The sequence below is a fragment of the Quercus robur genome, chromosome 2 (genome assembly GCF_932294415.1).
Source record: "Quercus robur chromosome 2, dhQueRobu3.1, whole genome shotgun sequence".
Taxonomy (NCBI): Eukaryota; Viridiplantae; Streptophyta; class Magnoliopsida; order Fagales; family Fagaceae; genus Quercus; species Quercus robur.
The window spans coordinates 24,527,770-24,548,209 of NC_065535.1; the positions used below are offsets into that span (position 1 = coordinate 24,527,770).

Consider the following 20,440-nt stretch of genomic DNA (forward strand, 5'->3'; position numbering starts at 1 on the left):
GTGGTTCTAAGTTATCTTAGTTAGATGCATAGCATAAAGAACATGTATTTCATTTCTTAATGGGCTTGAATGATAGCTATGGAAACCTCATTGGACAAATCTTGCTAATTAAGCCTTTTCCTTCTCTTAGCAAAGTGTGTTCTTTGATTTTGCAAGAAGAGAAAAGAAGGAGTATAGGAAATACTGTTAATTTGGTTCAACAATTGGATGTTGTGGCAATGTATGTGAATAACAATAGACCTTTTCAAGGAAATCAAGGTTAGAGCAAAAGTGGTGGGAAAGGAAAGAAGGAAAGACTTGTTTGTACTTACTGTGGCTTTACTGGGCATATAGCAGATAAGGGCTATAAGCTCTATGGCTATCCTCCTGGATACAAACCTAAAGGGGTTAACAAGCCAATGGCTAATCAAGTTTCAAGAAATTTTGGGTTTGATGCTAATTCCACTATTTAGCCTAGTGGATTGCTTAATTTTGGAGTCCAATTTGACAGCATGTTTCAGAATTTGGTTAATACTCCTCTTGGTGTTCAATCTAGTTTTCAAAATGCTATTGCAAGTGCACCTTTTGAAAGGGTATGTAGGTATTGGTTCAGGTGTTGGTACTCAGATCTGTTAAGTTGCATCTGTCATGGCTCCCAATACCATTTCTACCTCACTACAGACATCTGCATCTGTCACACTTTAATCATCCTTGCCTTCTACTTCCAATTTAGCTTCTTGTTCTTCTAATTTCTCAGGTAATCCTTTTTGGATTCCACCTAATTTTTCTCATTCAGTTTTTTCTACTCAAGTAGTAGATACGATTGTTTATAAATCTGATTCTTGGATTATAGATACTGGAGCCACTAATCATATGGTTCATTTAGTGACTCAACTTACCTCTATTACTTCAATTGTCAATACTTGTGTCTATTTGCCAAATGGGGAACAAGCCTTAGTCACACATGTGGGCATTGTGCATATTTTTTCTACTCTTGTCTTAGCCGATGTTTTGTGTGTTCCATCTTTTGGTTTTAACCTAATTTTAGTCAGTAAATTTACCAAGAATCTATTTTGCTGTCTCATTTTTCTTGGTCATTGTTGCTTTATTCAGGACCTTGCTCAATGGAGCATGATTGGTCAGGGTAGAGAAAGCAATGGTTTGTATCTGCTGGACTCTTCCATTCAGCATAGATCTTCTGCTCTTACTGCTACCAGTCCTCTTTCAAGCACAGATTTATGGCATACTATATTAGGCCATCTTTCATTTTCTAAACTTCAATTGTTGAAAAATGTTGTAAATATTGATGTTTCTAATAAAGCTTCATGCTATGATGTTTGTCATTTCTCTAAATAGAAAAGGCTTCCTTTTTCCATTAGTAATCATGTATATTCTGCCCCTTTTGAATTGATTCATTGTGACCTTTGGGGTCCTTTTGCTACTTGCATTGTTGAAGGTTACAAGTATTTTTTGACTATTGTGGATGATTTTTCAAGATGCACTTGGGTTTATCTTCTCAAACTTAAATCAAATACTCAGGTTTTACTTCCAAGTTTTGCTAATATGGTTAAAACTCAATTTAATAGCAACATTAAGACCATTAGAAATGATAATGGTACAAAATTTTACCTTAAAGACTTCTTTCATTTCAATGGTATCTTGCACCAATTATCTTGTGTTGATACTCCTCAACAAAATGCCATTGTTGAGAGGAAGCATCAGCATATACTTAATGTTGCTAGAGTATTGAGATTTCAATCTAAGGTTCCCTTGTATTTTTGGGGTGACTGCATTCTCATTGTAGTCCACTTGATCAATAGGGTTCCTTCCAAATCTCTAGGTAACAAAAGCCCTTATGAAATTCTTTTTAATACTCCACCATCTTATACACATCTTAGGAGTTTTGGTTGTTTGTGTTTTATCTCCACCTCACCTAATCATAGGCACAAATTTGCACCTAGTGCCAGGAAGTGTGTGTTTTTGGGCTATCCACATGGCATTAAAAGCTACAAAGTATTAGATCTTGATTCTAATTCTGTTTTCATATCCAGGGTCATTGTTTTCTATGAATCCATTTTTCCTTATGCATTTGCTTCTCATCCTTCCACTTCTTACCTAGATGATTTTGTTTTTCCTCATGCTACTTCAAATGTTCCTTGTTCCATTGACTTTGTTTCTCCTTTACTGTCTTCCACTACTGTGATCATTCTAATTCCTTGTCTTCCAATGACACTTCTATGGTAGAATCATTAGATGCTCCTACTTCTGATGTTACTATACCACATCCTAATCCATTAGATGATCCTAATGCTAATACTTCTATAGTAGAACCTATTTCAGATTTTGATTCTGCTATAATCTCTTGTTCTGCTATAATCCCTATTGATCCACCTATACAGCCCCAATTAAGAAGATCCACTAGACCTCACATTCCTCCATCTTACCTATCAGATTATTCTTGTAAATCTGTTAGTGCTAAACCTCAATTTGGTTTGCCATATACCATTTCAAATTTTTTGAGCTATTCTCACTTGGGTCATACTTTTAAGTCCTTTGTCCTAGTAGTCAGTGCTATTCCTTCAGAGCCTACCTCCTTTCATCAAGCTGTTCAATATCTTGAATGGAAGGTTGCTATGGACAAAGAGATTGAGGCATTGGAGGTGAACCATACATGGACTTTGGCTCCTTTGCCACCTGGTAAGACTGTTATAGGCTGCAAGTGGGTTTACAGGATCAAGTATTTGCCTGATGGTTCAATTGAGAGGTATAAGGCTTGGTTAATTGCTAGAGGATTCACTCAGAAGCATGGTTTGGATTATTCTGAGACTTTTTCCCCAGTTGCTAAATCAGTTTCTGTCAGGATTGTTCTTTCTTTGGCTGCTATGAAAGGGTGGTATTTACACCAAATGAATGTCAATAATGCATTCTTGCATGGTGACTTGGTTGAGGATGTGTATATGTCCTTACCACCTGGTTTTTACAGCAAGGGGGAGGGTTTAGTTTGCAAGTTGAATAAAAGTCTTTATGGTTTTAAGCAAGCTTCAAGACAATGGTTTGAGAAGTTCTCAACTACCATTTTGCAGTTGGGTTTCGTACAGTCCAAATTAAACTATTCCTTATTCACACATTCACAAGGTGCTTCTTTCACTGTTCTCTTAGTTTATGTTGATGATATATTGCTTATAGGAAATAATCCCACTTGTGTTACTGCTTTGAAGAAGCTGCTTAATGATAAATTTGGTTTAAAAGATCTTGGTTCATTAAGATACTTCTTGGGCTTAGAGGTTGCAAGGATTAATGCAGGCATTATTTTAAACCAAAGGAAATATGCCTTGGAGATATTGAAAGATACAGGTTTTATGGTTGCAAACCTGTGAAATTTCCTATGGAACAAAACTTAAGATTGTCTAAGTATGAAGGGAAACTTCTTGCAGAACCAAGGCTATGTAGTAGGCTTATAGGAAGACTCTTATATTTAACTTTGACAAGACTTGATATAACATATGTTGTGCACAGATTGAGTCAATTTATGTCACAGCCTAGAGAACCTCATTTGTTGGCAGCACATTGGGTTCTTCAATTCATCAAAGGTTCACCAGGAAAAAAGGATTTTCTTCCCTAGCAATACAAAGTTACATATCAAGTCCTTTTGTGATGCAGATTGGGTTGGATGCCCTGACACTCGAAGGTTTCTCATAGGATATGCGGTGTATTTGGGGGATTCTTTGATGTTGGAAAATTTAGACCCCGATTGATAGAATTAACAAGTTTTAAACCCAAGTTTTTAATTAGATTTATTATGAATAAAACTTGTTAAAACAAACAAACATCAATATCATGTCAAAATCATGTAGTGGAAAAATAAATAAAATAAGATATGATGACGCAGGAAAACTAATGAAACAAACTAGTTTCACAGTAAAATACCTGGGGGGAAACCTTCCCGTAAAGCAATCCACTATAGAAAAGAGAAGTTTCAGATCTAGTACAAAGCTTTTGTCCCTAGACTCTTCAATCCTCATAGATGAACTTATAGCAGAAAACTTTTATCGTTTCAGAACCTATGAACTCTTCAATATATGAACGCCACCCTTTGATGCACGAATCCCAGTACGTGACTAATCAATTGCGTGAATCCCAGTACGCAACTTAATCACCAACTAGAAGAAGATGTTGGCTGCAAAGTTCTTCATTTCATCAATAATGAAGATCAAGAAGCACTTGGTTACAAAACCCTGAGGCACAAAGATGCAGTAGCTTCTTTCAGAGAGAATAAAGCATCGGTCACCTTTTGCATATGTTATCCTTGTATTCTCTTATATGACGGCCTCTAAAATAAGCCTTATATAGGTTTAAGGTTGTGAGAAAAGAAACCCTACACAAATACAAAAGCTTGGGCTGAAAATCAGATCTGGAAATCTGAATTCCCGTAACCTCGATAGATACATCGATTGATCGAGAATCTGTCGAGCTTCATTCATTAAATCTCGATAGATAGCTATCTGTCGAGCAGCTGTCGAGCTATCTATCCACAGGTGTCGAGTTATCTGTCCAACTTTAATGAATAGTTTTTCTTCACTTGTTTCTTGGTCCAATCTTCATGGCTTTAATACTAGACTTGAACAACATGTTTCTTGAAGTATTAAACACATCTTAGATCTACCCAAATACAAATAAAGTGCGTTTTGTCAAAGGATTAGCCAATTACATAAAATATGTCCTTAACATTTGATATCTTGGGGATCAAAGAAGCAAGGAGTGGTGTCTCGGTCCTCTACAGAAGTTGAATACAGGGCCATGGCTAGTGTAGCTTGTGAAATTACTTGGATGATGCAGCTACTTAAAGATCTAAAGATTGAACACCACAAACCTGCTATGCTATTTTGTAATAATCAAGCAGCATTGTACATAGCTACAAACCTAGTTTTCCATGAACGAACCAAACACATAGAAGTTGATTGTCACTTGGTTAGGGACAAAATTTTGGAAGGGAAAATAAAGACTTTTCATGTAAGCAACTAATTCTCAGGTGGCTAATATATTCACTAAGGCCTTGGGTTTGGCATCTTTTACAAGGCTATCAGAGAAGTTAGGATTGAAAGATATTTTTCAGCCAAAAGTTTTGAAGAAAGCTTGTTCAGTTCAAGTCACAGAGTCTAAGACACTGGACTTGAGGGGGAGTGTTGAAACTGAAATGGGAATTAAACGGCAAGCAGTGAAGGAGCAAAATAACAACAGTTACAAAAGATTTAAATGTAAAACGACAAAGAAGAAAAATAAAGGAATTAAACGCACCGTTTGATTTAGTGGAGAGTTAGTTACATATTCTGCCAGATGTCATTGTATTATTGGTTGCAAGTTTGAGAGTTGGTTATGAGTTTTAGGCGCCAGTTTTGAGTCTCTGTTTTTCATGTATATAAGTAGTTGTAAGCTAATTATTTTGTAACTAATTCAGTAATAGTTTCTTGATTAGTGAATGCAAGTTTTCTTTTCTCTCTCAAAAGCTCTCTCCAAGTTCTATGTGATTTTCTGTTTTTACATCCTTTCTAGAATTCGTGTTTTCTTTCTTTCTCAAAAACTCGAAGTTCATTAATGGTTATTGACTTATTGTTAGCGCCAATACTTCTGCTTCTAAACCTTCATCTTTACAGGATTCATGCATAGCAGATGATCATCTGTTTCTATATCATGGAGAGAATCCTAGTATAGTTCTTATGTCTCAGCCCTTAGTTGGTGAAAACTATCCAGCTTGGGCCTAATCAATTAAGAAGGGGTTTGTAGATAGAACACTCACAAGCTTGGATTTAAGTAGGTAACATGGTGGGAGCATGGATTACAAATGTAGTTTCACCAAGAATTCAAGTTAGCATCATTTACATAGATACAACCCTGGAGATTTGCAATGATTTTAGAGAAAAATTTTCTCAAGGAAATGGATCATGAATCTTTAATTTGCAAAAAGTGATTGTAGAGGTTACACAAGCCTTTTGCCCAAAAAAAAAAAAAAAAAAAAAAAAAAAAAATCCCATGCCATATGTCAAAATATATATTTCAAACACTCATAATCAAATATCATTACCAAACACTTTTTTTTTTTAGTTACAGTTTTAAGTAGCTATTGAAAACTGTTATTTGAACATTGCTACAAAAAAGGCCCATACCTTTTAGGAATTTGAAATATACAACGGTTGGTAATCAATAGAAAAATGATAAAGAGATTTTTTTTAAAAATATATAGAGAGATTAAAACAAAAAAGAATGAATAAATAATATTTAAATGATATAGAGAAATGATAAAGAGTTTGTTGAAATGTGTATTTGAAAAAATAGTAAGTAAAATATTAATGGACACTGCAAAGTGCTCATTAAGAAATAACTTTTTGTCAATAAAGTCAATTTTTTGTTAAATTTTTGACTAATTTTATAAAATATAGAGTTAATAAAATTAACTTTTTGAGTTTTAACTATAACTCGGTGATATTTATAAACGTAACTGATCATTTTTCTAAATAGTATAACCTCTTTAAAGTAACAGTACAAAAGTTTGGAAGGTAATTACTATACAAGGTATACATGTACGTTTTTTTTTTTTTTTTTTGATAACTATACATGTACGTTTCTTTTTGTGTTTGCACTTTCAGTACATTAACTAGGCCGGGTCCAGTAGAACGTGTCTGTCAGTTCATTCCTCACGACGTCGCATCCTTTGGTCCATTCATTTTAAATTTGTGGGACAGGTGACTTTTATAGATTTGATCTGTGCCAGACATTAAGGTTACATTAAAGTTGGTGCCAGACATTAAGGTTGGTTTGGTTAGAGGGTTGAAAAAATAGGATGGTAAAGAATTGGAAGAGAATAAAAAAGTTGGAAAAAAAAAAATTTTTTTTGGTTAAAAGTAAAAAAAAAAAAGAAGTAAATTTGTATAAATTTACTCATATATTTTTGTTAAAAAATAAAACTTAATTAAAACAAAGAAGTGATAAACAACCCAAAAAAAAAAAAAATGCAATCACCTAGTTATGTCCTCATTAAGGGTCTGTTTGGAATTCGCTTATTTTACTGAAATTAAAAACTTTTTTATGAAAGTACTGTAGATAAAGATAAAATTTAGTTAAAATAGTACAATGGAACCCATGAATAGTACCAAAAAGTGTCGTGAGATCTATGAATAGTAGCAAAAATAAGCTGAATAATAAAATAAGTTGACAAAAATAATCTTTACCAAATGGACACTAAATAAAACAAAAAAGTAACACATTTATTTAGTAAAAAAATTGTGTATATACAAATGGATGAAGGAAAAAAAGAAAAAGAAAAAGAAGTAAACAAAGCAGTTGGAAGAAACAATAAAGAAGAAGAAAAAAAAAAAAGTAAAAAAAGTAAAGGCTATTGATGTGGATGAAGCCATATGCAAGTGTATTTGGGCATTTTCGTTCATTAAGTAGCCATATTTTCTCCTTTCAGTTTTCTTCTCATTTTGGGAAGAAAGCTTTTTGGTGAGTTTAGGAAGAAAACATCCGGACCCTACTATTTATTTTTCTTCATTTCTACCCAACCAAACATACTCCAAAAAAGTTTTCTTTTCTATTTTCTCTTCAAAGTTTTCCATTCACTCTATACAACTGCTGGTAATGAATAGAAAAATGATAAAGAGATTTTTTAAAAAATATATAGAGAGATTAAAACAAAAAAAGAATGAATAAACAATATTTAAATGAGATAGAGAAATGATAAAGAGTTTATTGAAATGTGTATTTGAAAAAATAGTAAGTAAAATATTAATGGACACTGCAAGGTGCTCATTAAGAAATAAATTTTTGTCAATAAAGTCAATTTTTTGTCAAATTTTTGATCAATTTTATAAAATATAGAGTTAATAAAATTAACTTTTTGAGTTTTAACTATAACTCGGTGATATTTACAAACGTAACTGATCATTTTTCTAAATAGTATAACCTCTTTAAAGTAACAGTACAAAAGTTTGGAAGGTAAAAGTACTATACAATGTATACATGTACGTTTTTTTTTTTTTTTTGATAACTATACATGCACGTTTCTTTTTGTGTTTTCACTTTCAGTACATTAACTAGGCCGGGTCCAGTAGAACGTGTCTGTCAGATCATTCCTCACGACGTCGAATCCTTTGGTCCATTCATTTTAAATTTGTGGTACAGGTGACTTTTATAGATTTGATCTGTGCCAGACATTAAGGTTACATTAAAGTTGGTGCCAGACATTAAGGTTGGTTTGGTTAGAGGGTTGAAAAAATAGGATGGTAAAGAATTGGAAGAGAATAAAAAAGTTAGAAAATAAAAAAATAATAATAATTTTTTTTGGTTAAAAGTAAAAATGAAAAAGAGAGTAAATTTGTATAAATTTACTCATATATTCTTGTTAAAAAATAAAACTTAATTAAAACAAAGAAGTGATAAACAACCCAAAAAAAAAATGCAATCACCTAGTTATGTCCTCATTAAGGGTCCGTTTGTGATTTGTTTATTTTACTGAAATTAAAATTTTTTTTATGAAAGTACTGTAGATAAAGGTAAAAGTTAGTTGAAATAGTACAATGAAACCCATGAATAGTACCAAAAAATGCCGTGAGATCTATGAATAGTAGCAAAAATAAGCTGAATAGTAAAATAAATTGGCAAAAATAATTTTTACCAAATGGACACTAAATAAAACAAAAAAGTAACACATTTATTTAGTAAAAAAATTGTGTATATACAAATGGATGAAGAAAAAAAAGAAAAAGAAAAAGAAGTAAACAAAGCAGTTGGAAGAAACAATAAAGAAGAAGAAAAAAAAAAGTTAAAAAAGTAAAGGCTATTGATGTGGATGAAGCCATATGCAAGTGTATTTGGGCATTTTCATCCATTAAGTAGCCATATTTTCTTCTTTCAGTTTTCTTCTCATTTTGGGAAGAAAGCTTTTTGGTGAGTTTAGGAAGAAAACATTCGGACCCCATTATTTATTTTTCTTCATTTCCACCCAACCAAACATGCTCCAAAAAATTTTTCTTTTCTATTTTCTCTTCAAATTTTTCCATCCACTTTATTTCACCTCCAAAGTGCATTTATAACTATCAGTCAACAAAACAGGACAAGCCCTACCAAAAAACCAAAAAAAAAAAAAAAAACCTACGTTCATGATGGAAGTTATTATTAATTTGAATTTGAATTTATCACTAAAATTACTTTTGTGTCCACCAATAACAACTAATGAGAATTTACTACTTAAGATTTGTTATAAATATATTGTGGATATAACATTTCTCATCAAATAAAAAGTATTTTTTTTTGTGAGTATTCTAAACTATGTGTGAACAAAAAAAAAAAAAAAAAAAAAACTGAAAAGAAAGTTAACTTTCATTTGCTTGATAGATATAAAACAAATATATAAAATATATTTGGAAGTTTTATACTAAAATTGTGATACAAAAATTAAAGTTAATTTATTTCCAAAAGCTTATTTAATTTCCAAACAAAAAGCAAAGGCTAAATTACAAATTATACTCTTTAATTTTGTATAAAATTCAATTCAATCTTGTAACTTCATGTTCATTCAATTTATCTTTTAATTTTTAACTTTATTCAATTCAGTCCTCTTATCATCTTTTTTTAATATTACCGTTAAGTGTTCAAAACGAGACCAAAAAATGATGTCACTTTAAAGATTACAAATAATGCAATTCTAACAAAGATTAATGAAATGACTAAACTAAATAAAATTAAAAGTTAATTAACTGAATTGAATGAAAATAAAGTTATAGAATTGAATTAAAATTTATTCAAAGTTAGATGATGCTACATGGTATAGATGCCATTTTTATATGATGGAGAAAACTCAAAGTAAACTTTGAATACATACGTGTGCATGATTTTTAGACCAAAACCGTAAAAAAGAAAGGTTCAAGATTTTTAAGGTCAAACTGAGATCAACCGTAATGATGTCATAATTAATTTAATAATTATTTAAAATGTAAATAAATATATTAAATTAGTACAAATACAAAATTTGACTAAAATAATTCCTAAATAAATATAAATATCTATATTTCAAATGTATTTTTCATATTATATCTTTTATTATAAAAAATTAAATCCAAATCAAACATAATAAATAAACAAATATATATAATTAAGTACGTAACAATGTCAGAGTTGATTTATTGTAATGCATTTGTGGGACACCTCACAATGGTATTGTAATGCATGCATGAATAGAATAACAAAGTTAGGGTTAGTAATATTATTTGTCTTTTTTTGAAATATATGCAGGTGAAAAAGTGTGTAAAAATCTATATAATGTTGTTTAAAAACTGAAAACTGTTTCTTAAAATACCATAACAAACCGCCCTAAGTGATTGTGATGTGACGTCTGTAGTACTAGGCTATGTACTACAACTTTATCAAACAAAACAAAGACTAGAGGTCTCAGTTAAAAAAAAAAAACAAAACAATACAAAACAGTGAGAGGAAGGGAGAAAAAGAGAAAAGAGTTGTTTTTCAGAGCCACTGCTTTGGAGAGATCCGATCGCTCGTTGACTGTCGGTTGCAGCAGTCGACAAGGGTGGAAGCTTTGATGAAGCATCTTAATTTGTATATATTGAATGAATTTCTTAGAGGTTTTCTTAACAATGGTGATAAGGTGCTGTAAATACCTCCTTCACTGATTTTTCTACATAAAACGGTTTTTAAAATTAAAAGAACCGTCTTAATGAACGGTTCGTTCAGGATTTCAAAACCATAACATGCCGATTTTTCTTGTGCTGGAAGGTAGAAATCACATGCATTGTTTATAGGTAAGCAGAAGAATGAAGAATCACGTGATACCTTTTTGGAGTTGAAAATTTGGTGATTATATATGAGGTCACTAGAACACCACGTTCACATCTAAATTTTAAAGAGCAAAGACAATTTGTTTTGTTTTGTTTTTTTATTTTTTATTTTTTTTAATTTATTTATAAATAGTCAGTAGTAACGCGTTACATGTGTTATCACTTATCAGTGACACACTTATTATTCAAAAAAAAAAAAAACATATATAAGACCCTTTCGGCTTTCCTAAGTTCCATGCATTTGAATTAAGTCAGGCTGAAATATTTGAAGCTATCAAAGAACAACGTCAAGTTCACAAAAGAAAGAGTGAGCTGAGTAAAAGATATGAATTCCAAGAACAAAGAATGTCTGTTGAACTTTATTGGCTTTCTGTTTCTTGTTGCACAGTGTCTTTCCATGGTCGAAGGAGAGGTCCATTACTATGAATTTGTTGTAAGTACTTACCATATTATATATAGTTGTCTTTTTATCTGCACTGACTATAATAGCGTAAGTGTTTTCTTGTTTTGGAATGATTCTAAGATATTACAAATTTAACTATATAAGATTTATAAGCTGGAGTAATACTTATACTAATCACATGAAAAAATGCTGATATTTATTTATTATGTTGTTGAAATTCATCAACTATATTTATCATTACGTTAGTTTGTTACATTTTGTAGTAAAGTTTGAAATAATTTTAACATTTTACTTTCCAATATTGTGGGTTTGAACGGATAAGCTTATCACCTGGATTGGAGAATAATAGCTTGATTTTTTTTTTTTTTTTTTTTTTTTTTTTTTTCTTCTTCTTACATTAATTTAATTATCAATAAATGCTTCTTAATTATTTCGCAGCTTGCGGAGAAAAACTTCACGAAGCTGTGTAACACAACAAGAATGTTAGTTGTAAATGGTAGTATTCCAGGACCAGTAATACGGGTACACAAAGGGGACACAATATATGTCAATGTTTACAACCAAGGTTATTATGGGGTGACCATTCATTGGTAAGCTTAATCACTCTTTATAAACATATGTGCACGTATATAGGCATGGTAAAATTATCCAAACATAGTTACACATAAACTCTGAACCAAAAATAAATTGAAGTCTCTCTCTATCTCTCTCTCTCTCTCACACACACACATATATATACCCTAAACCAAAAATGAATTGAAGTTTCACACACACAAAAACACATTCATAAGGGAAAAAAATCAAACAAAACTAATGCAAGGAAAAAAAAAAATCATCATTCTATCTCTTACATAAGTACTGCTCAACAAGATTCACATGATTGGATAATTTTATGGTTCTTATAGGCATGGTGTAAAACAACCAAGAAATCCATGGTCAGATGGCCCAGAATATATCACACAATGTCCTATTGGACCAGGATCAAACTTCACATATGAGGTCATATTTTCCACTGAAGAGGGAACACTTTGGTGGCACGCACATAGCGATTGGACACGAGCCTATGTTCATGGTGCCATTGTTATCTTGCCTGCTATTGGAACAACTTATCCATTTCCCAAACCGGATGATGAAGATATAATTATCCTTGGTATGCTTATATTTTTAAATCTCTCAATCCCACTAGATTTTAATAATAATAAAAAAAAACTTTCACATATGTTCAATAAAGAGTCAACATCATTTTGCCCTTATTGAAAAGATATGAATGTGATGCTAGTGATGTGAGTAGGGGTGTCCAAGTAGACCCAAAACCCGACCAACCTGCCCAACTTAGCCGACCCGTCCTGAAAATCGGCCGACCCGACACTGGCAACGGTTGGTAGCGGGTCTCTGTCCATAAAACCCAAGACTGGCAGGTCGGTTAATGGGTTTGAGCATGAAAAACCGATTTTCAACTGACTCGACTGGAAAATACATCAAAATTTTTGTTCTTCGCCGATTGGAGTGGTTGGCCGGTCTGATTTTGTCTGATCTCTTCGAGTTACACTAAGATCTCGTCGGATTTCTTCAAGATTTGGCCTGATCTCGTTGAGATTTACCAAGATCTCTTCAAGATCCAGCAAAAGCCAAAGATTTCGGGCAAAATTTAGCGACGATTTCTGCAAAATCTGGCGACGATTCACACCGTTTGAAACTGACTGATACTCGACCGGAAACCTATGACATCCGACCACCTGAATTGTTGCCTTTGGCGGGTTGGCAGCGGGTCCAAGTTTAGGGGACTTGATCTAGTTAGGTTAGTTCCGGGTTGGGTACAAACCTAACCTGGACCGACCCGTGGACAGGCCTAGATGTGAGGTTCATAGTTAGGCATCTTGACCCTTACAACATTTTTCTTTTTATCAGAAATAAACAACTAATGACCTTGCACTTTGCTTTTTTAACATGATACATGCAAGAGAGTCAATAACATACTGGAAGGCATTTTGGTTTGTTCAAAGAAATGATATTTCGGTATCGGTTAATATCGGTGTACTATTTTAGAATTATCGCTAATACATATATACTATATATTCATTGAGTTAAAAGTGTGTATATAGTTAGTAAATTTATATCCAACCTATATGTTTAGTCCAACATACCCAATAAAAATGGCCCAAGTCCAACATATCATATCAATCTAACATTATCTAAGACATAAAAAAAAAAAAAATTAAGATAAATATAAGAATGGAAAAATAAAAATAGAAAGTAAGGGGCTGTTTGGTACATTATTTTAAACTCATATTTTCAATTTTTAAACAATATTACACATATTTTCACACATTTTTTCATCTACACGTAGTTCTAAAAAAACTGAAAACTGTTGTTTAAATACTCGTACCAAACGAGCCCTAAAATTTCGAAATTGAAACTTGTGAGGCCCACATGATTGCCTTGGAAATAGAAGAGAGTTGCTGTGGACAATAACTCTACTTCTTATCCCAACCACACCTTTTAACTTTCAAATTTTTTTTTTGGTTACTTATTGTTCTTCTCCACTTATTTCAACGGTTCTCTCTTTCTTCCATAAAATGACTATCTATCCAACCAAGCTTCAGTCCCGCTTAGCCCAACTAAAACATCGCCGTTGGGTCCACTACCACGCCTCTGTTAACCTCTGGTTCATTGTTTGTTTTTTTGTTTTTGGGTTTAAATGAAAAAATTGCAGAAGAAACAATTCGGGCTGAAATACGTTTTTCGTCCAGAATGGCCGAAATGTTATGGTATTTAGAGCGAGATGAAACAAGGGGTGTTTCTGTACCGGAGTGAGTTCCGAAAGGAAAATATCGACCGGTACGAAGTTATTAAATATGATTTTTGTTTTTTTTTTTAATAAATTTTCTTATAATTTATAATACTATTTTTGTAAAAAAAAAAAAAAAAATTCTTAGCTTTACATGTTGTGCATTCATAATGTGATTTAAAGTAGTTTTTGTTCTATTATTTTAATATATATATTTTTTTGGTTCAAATGAAACTTGATTGTCGAGAGCTCTCTTATTGGATGCATAGACCAACTCTAAGCCTTCTCACATGTCCAAAAATCATGTGTCATATCTCTACAGTCTGTACGCATCTTGTCCTCTATATATAGCTGCTAGTGTATTTCTGATTAAGTTTTGTTGAGAATGCAGGTTCATTGTACAGTGGAAATTTAAAAGCCGAATACGATTACGACCTAATATATGGCTCTGACTTGCCACACTCTATTGGTTACACCATAAACGGCGAACCAGGAGATTTGTGTCCATGCTCTAAAGGTACGAGAGTAGATTTTAGATTTTATAGCTCAGTGATACTCGGAATTAAGATCTTCTGGAGTTACTGACAAACTCAATCACATAAAGTTTATTTATTTATTTATTTTTTTTGACCTTTTGTTTTGTAATAAACAGTTCAGAGTCTTCAGACTAAAGTAGTTTGCTAATATGAACCGTTTATTACAAACTAAAAGGTCAAGATCAAAACAACTCAATCTAGCATAATTTCTCTTTCCTAGAATCTTAATTCAAGATATCTACCCTGTTGGATCATTATGTTACGGAAAATTTTAAATCTATGACAAAAAGCTATTATAAGCTAATGTGGCAATAAATGATATGGAAATTGTTTTTTTTTTTTTTTTTTTTTTTTTTGATACAAATGATATGGAAAATGTTAAAGGTATTACAAGTTAAACGTGATTAATGAGTTTCAATCACCTCACAAATGAACCTATGTAGTAAAACTTATATTACCTATAACGCTATTCTAAATAAGATTTGTCATTTGTGTCACTACAATAAGATAATAAAAAAAAGGTTAAATATATTATAAATTTTACTACATAACCTTCATAAATTGACGTGACAATAAATATTATTGGTGAATGTAAAAAACATAATAAATGAATATCAAAATCACTTTATTTTTTTTTTATGTGATTGTACTGGCCGGTCATATAATAAAGAATATAGTATCTCTAACATCACTTGTAAGATAATAAATGAGTTTTTGAATTACTTTTTGGGATTAGTATATTAATTTGCACAACCTATGTAGTAAAATCCATAGTATTTTTATCATTACTTTGTAGTATCCCTAGCATCTTTCTATGATATAATCTTTATAAGTTGGCATTTTTTCAATCACAAAAAAATGATTACACACCCATTTATTAGATTTTTGAAATACATATAAATTTATAAAATTTATTTACTAAGATTTGTAAATATTTAAAATTATCCATAAAAAAATCACATATTGGAATTAATTGAGTCATAATCTTAATGTTGTAGAAACAACATACCGTCGGGTGGTTGATCACGGCAAGACCTATCTTCTTCGTCTAGTCAACTCAGTTGTGGCAGCAGATATGTTCTTTGCAATAGCCGAACACAACCTCACAATTGTTGGAATGGATGCAAATTATATCAAACCCATAACTACTAGTTACATAATGATAAGCCCAGGACAAACCATGGATATTCTACTCACAGCAAATCAGACTCTTGGCCATTATTATATAGCTGCTCGACAATTCTGGAGCCAAGGTGTGGGAGTTACAAATTTTGACCAGGTCAATGTCACCGCGATCATCGAATACAGAGGAAACTACACTATTCCATTATCTCCTTCCTTTCCAAGTACACTTCCCACTTACAAAGACTTAACAGCTGCCATAGAATTCTCAAACCTTTTTAGGAGCTTAGCAAGCAAAGACCATCCTGTAAATGTCCCCTTAAACATAACCACCAGAATGTATATTACAGTTTCCATGGGTCAAATTGATTGTAAAAATAGCACATGTACATCAAGAGGTGCGGAAATTATATTAGCTACAAGCGTGAATAACATAAGTTGGAATAACCCAGTTCCTACTGATGTACTGCTTGCTTACTACAGGTTTTTTCCCCTCTTTCCCTCTTTTATTTTATTTTTTAATATAGATTGCTTTGTTTTTATAGAGAACAAAGTATGCAGTTTCAATTCTTTTCCATTTGTTCCTTAACGATTGCAAGTGCAATTTTTGGTAGCTTATTTTTATATTATTTATCAACAGATATAGTTTTTAGTAACTTTTATGTTAAATGTATGACAAAAAAATAAAAACTGGTTTATTTTCAAATTAAAGACTAGAAGTTAGAATATTAAAAAAAAAAAAAAAAAAAAAACGCAAAACCTAGCGCACACTGCATGTCCTATGATGCCATAGTAGCGATAGTTAAAACCTAAGAATAAAATACTATGAATTTTACTCAAATAACCATGTAGAGTTTGATAATTACTTGGTCCTCTTCCATGTAATCAATATATGTTTTAATAATCTTTTTAGAGTTGTGATATTATGGTTGAGAGATTTTTTTTTTTTTAATTGAGTATTTTATTAAAGGACTTTTGCCAAACATTGCATGGATTATTGACTAGATATGAATATTTTATCAAAACGCAACATGATTATCCTTCTACCATATATAAAAATACATTTTGATTTTTGATTATATTAAAATCTTTCTTGTAGGAATATTAGTGGGGTTTACACTACAGATTTCCCAGACCAACCCCCTTCTTATTATAACTTCACAGCTGACGAACTTCCAATTGCTCTGGCAACAACAGACCTTGGGTCCAAGGTGAAGGTGTTGAATTATAATGAAGCAGTTGAGGTTGTTTTTCAAGGTACCAATTTATTGGCCGGCGCTGGGACTCATCCAATGCATTTGCATGGGCATAGCTTTTACGTGGTTGGAAGTGGTTATGGAAATTATAACAATGAAACCGACCCAAAAAATTTTAATTTGGTTGATCCAGTCGCAGTGAATACCTTCGGTGTGCCTAAGAATGGATGGCTTGCCATCAGATTTGTAGCAAACAATCCAGGCAAGTTATTTTATCACTATCTTATATGTTTAGTTTATATTATTATAAAAAGTGCATGCATTAGAGATAGGACATTCGTTGGCTTAAGATCTTGTAACCACAAATAAATAAAAATAAATATGGATAATTTTTTTAAAAATAAGTTTAAGGGGGAAGATGGGATCAAACTTGTTGGGAAAAAAAGAGAGTTGCTACTGGCTTAAGGGGAGGGGGGTGGGGGTGGGAAATTGAATCGCAAATGCATGCATTTAAAAATTGATCTAATTATCTGATTCTGGCTGGTCTAAGAATTGTTGATGTTAATATCAATAATATTTGGCAGGTGTGTGGTTTTGGCATTGTCATATAGATAGACATATGACCTGGGGTATGGCTGCTGTATTTATCGTAAAGAATGGAGGCACTGCTGAGACAAGTATCCGCAAACCTCCTCCTCACTTGCCTCCATGTAAAGTTCCATCAGAATCGTGGCTCCAAAACAATGATGGATCCGATGGAAAAGAAAATCAATCAATTTTTATCTAAATGGATTGATTTACTTATGTAATAAGTTTATCAAATATTGTATTGCCTTAATTAATTCTACTTCCTAATCAAGAGAAATTATTCAATAATCTCACTTATTTCACATAATAGTGAATCTCAGTAATTAAGTTTATAGTGTGATGCACCATTCGTGTGCTCGTGCACCTACATGATTGGGTATACACATACACATACATATACACATACTTGGAGTTGGATGCCATGAGTTGGTTGTTTCTCTACATGCCTTTGCTCCCATGGTCACATATTTCACCGCTTTCCCTTGCTTGCCTCACATACACGTAGACTCACACCTATGCTTTAGATACAAGTGCACACCTTTTGAGCCTTTAGGATAGTTTATTTTCCATCTAGTTAATGTTGAGCAACGATATGAAGGCTAGCTACGACTGGGTAGACTTAGAGTGCCTAGCTTCTTCTCATCCTATACCCTTACTTTCGACCTATTTTGATAGAGAGACCTTCATGAAGCCATGTTTTGGGTCTTGAACCTATAATCAGCTGGCTACTCATTCGTCTCTTTTTAAGAGGCACCGTGTACTCTCAAGCTCGCGCTGGTTTTGAATCTAAAATAACTTTTTGGGAAAATTAAATACTGTGTATCCGGTCTTTGCGAGAAGAAACTGGCATAACAATTTCACAAAAGGGGGTATGAATGACGAAACTAATAGGTTGCTATGCTAAATATGCTTTGAACCATGTTGTGGAAAAAACATGTATCAAGTGTCTTAAGTCTAAACCCTCACATGTTATATATATATATATATATATATATATAGACACACACACACATACTCTCTTTGATTTATTGTATTGGCCCTAGATTTACACTCATTACAATATTAAAAAATTATTAATTTTTCTTTCAAAAAATGCATTAAAAAAAAGCCATGAACCCAAATTTTCATACACGCCAAACACTTGAATTTTCTCAAATTTTTAAATCCCAACAATCAAACCAAGAAATATTTTTCTAAAAAAACAGCAACCCAATACCACAAATAAACCAATCATAAAGTTGACAAATATTGCTCTCATTAGCGTGGGCAGTCTTTAGACCCTGATAAGCTGCCTTGTTCCTCGAATTGGGCTGCGATTAAAGTGGAGTTTCCAATCTTTAAGTAAGGAATTTGCTGGAATGTGGGTAATAAGTTAGGTTTGAGTTTTTGGGAGAGCAACTGGGTGAAAGGCAACGCTGTTAGAGATCTTATTGAAGGCCCTCTTACACAGCATGAGGAATATCGGATTGTTGTTGAAATGCATCAAAATGGGAATTGGAAATGGGAAAAAATTTCCTTTGAGCTCCCTAGGCAGATTGTAGATAGAATCCAAGCCATACATATCCAAGCATTTGGTGAAAAGGACGACTCCTTGATGTGGAAACTCTCCCTTGATGGGGAATTTAATATGGCATCGGCTTACCTCTTGGCCATTGTTGAGCTGCCTAAGCCCCCTCCATTCACGGACTGTTGGATTTGGAGATTGGACACATTGCCTAAAATCAAACATTTCTTTTGGCTGTGCAACCATGGGAGCGTACCAGTGAGGCAAGTCATTAAGGCAAGAGGCATCAATTGCAATGGTATTTTCCCTTTGTGTTCTATACAGGAATAAACTATATTACATGTCCTAAGAGATTGTCCAGCTACTAGGAATTTCTGGTTGAGCTTGAGAGTGCCTCAAGCCTTAAATGATTTTCTTTCCCTTGATCTGATGGACTGGCTAAAGCGCAACTGTTTATGCAGCAACATTATACATACAAACGGCCTTCCCAAAAGAACCCAATTTCCCTTTGTTGTGTGGCTGTTATGGAAACAGCAAAACAAGGCTGTTTTTGAAAATTCCCTCTCAACCGAAGCTAAATAACCTGTGCATTTAGATTGCGAGAGAGTATTTCTACTGTGTCAACAAAGGCCTGAAAATTAAGCAACAAATTACTATTCAAGTGCGCTAGAACAGACTACCAGTGGGATGGTTTAAGTTGAATGTTGATGGTGCTTCTTTTGGCAATTTGGGCAAGGTGGGTGGGGGTGGACTTATACGTGATCATCATGGGAGTTGGGTAAAGGGCTACATGAGGCATATCGGGTTTGCATCCAGCATAGCAGCTGAGTTTTGGGCCTTGAAGGACAGACTGATGCTTGCTTCTCAGCTCGGCATCACTCAACTCCTTGTGGAGTTGGATGCTAAAGTGGTTGTGGACTTGATGCTTTCTTCAAAATCCTCTAATAACTCCTTTTCTGCTTTGCTCAATGATTGCAAGTACCTCCTTCACCAATTCAAACAAGTTAGGATCAGTCATGTTTATCGGGAAGCGAATAGATGCGCCGTTCACCTCGCCAAAGGAGGTTGCACCCTGATAGGGAATTTTGTGGTTTTAGACTCTCCTAATTCGGATGAACTTTGTATCATTTTAGATTTTGATGCTTCTGTTCTGTACTCCTTAAGGCTTTCAGCTAGTACTTCGCCTTTTTTGGCTAGCTAATTAATGCAGATCATCCATTTTAACCCAAAAAAAAAAAAAAAAAAAAAAACAATCATAAAGCCACCCAAATAGCACCCATTATCACTGAGTTCAACCATCAAACCTCCAACAACTTGTCACCAATGACTCAATGACACCAAACCTGATTCTAGGCGGCAGCTAAGGTTGAGGTTGGTCTTGTTGTCAAAAACCATGCATCCGATCCATACACATGGTGCAAATTGGATGGAAGGATTAATGATAACAGCAAATGTGAACTTATAGAACTAAAATGACAAA

The 20,440-nt window shown here is 33.0% G+C and overlaps 1 protein-coding gene across 3 annotated transcripts in view; it reads left to right on the top strand.

The window, feature by feature from the left end:
- The first annotated feature begins 10,993 nt into the window (after positions 1 to 10,993).
- The window catches only part of LOC126713003 (laccase-14-like), a 38,712-nt gene continuing 29,265 nt past the window's right edge, over positions 10,994 to 20,440 (top strand). For 2 of the 3 annotated variants that reach the window (XM_050412592.1, XM_050412593.1), the window contains exon 1: positions 10,997 to 11,256. In XM_050412592.1, coding sequence (XP_050268549.1) covers positions 11,149 to 11,256 — 108 coding nt within the window. In that variant the 5' untranslated portion in view covers positions 10,997 to 11,148. Of the gene's footprint in view, positions 11,257 to 11,664; positions 11,817 to 12,131; positions 12,377 to 14,405; positions 14,532 to 15,548; positions 16,156 to 16,771; positions 17,131 to 17,452; positions 17,745 to 20,440 lie in introns of those variants that run through there. The other variant, XM_050412590.1, reaches the window with a different exon arrangement.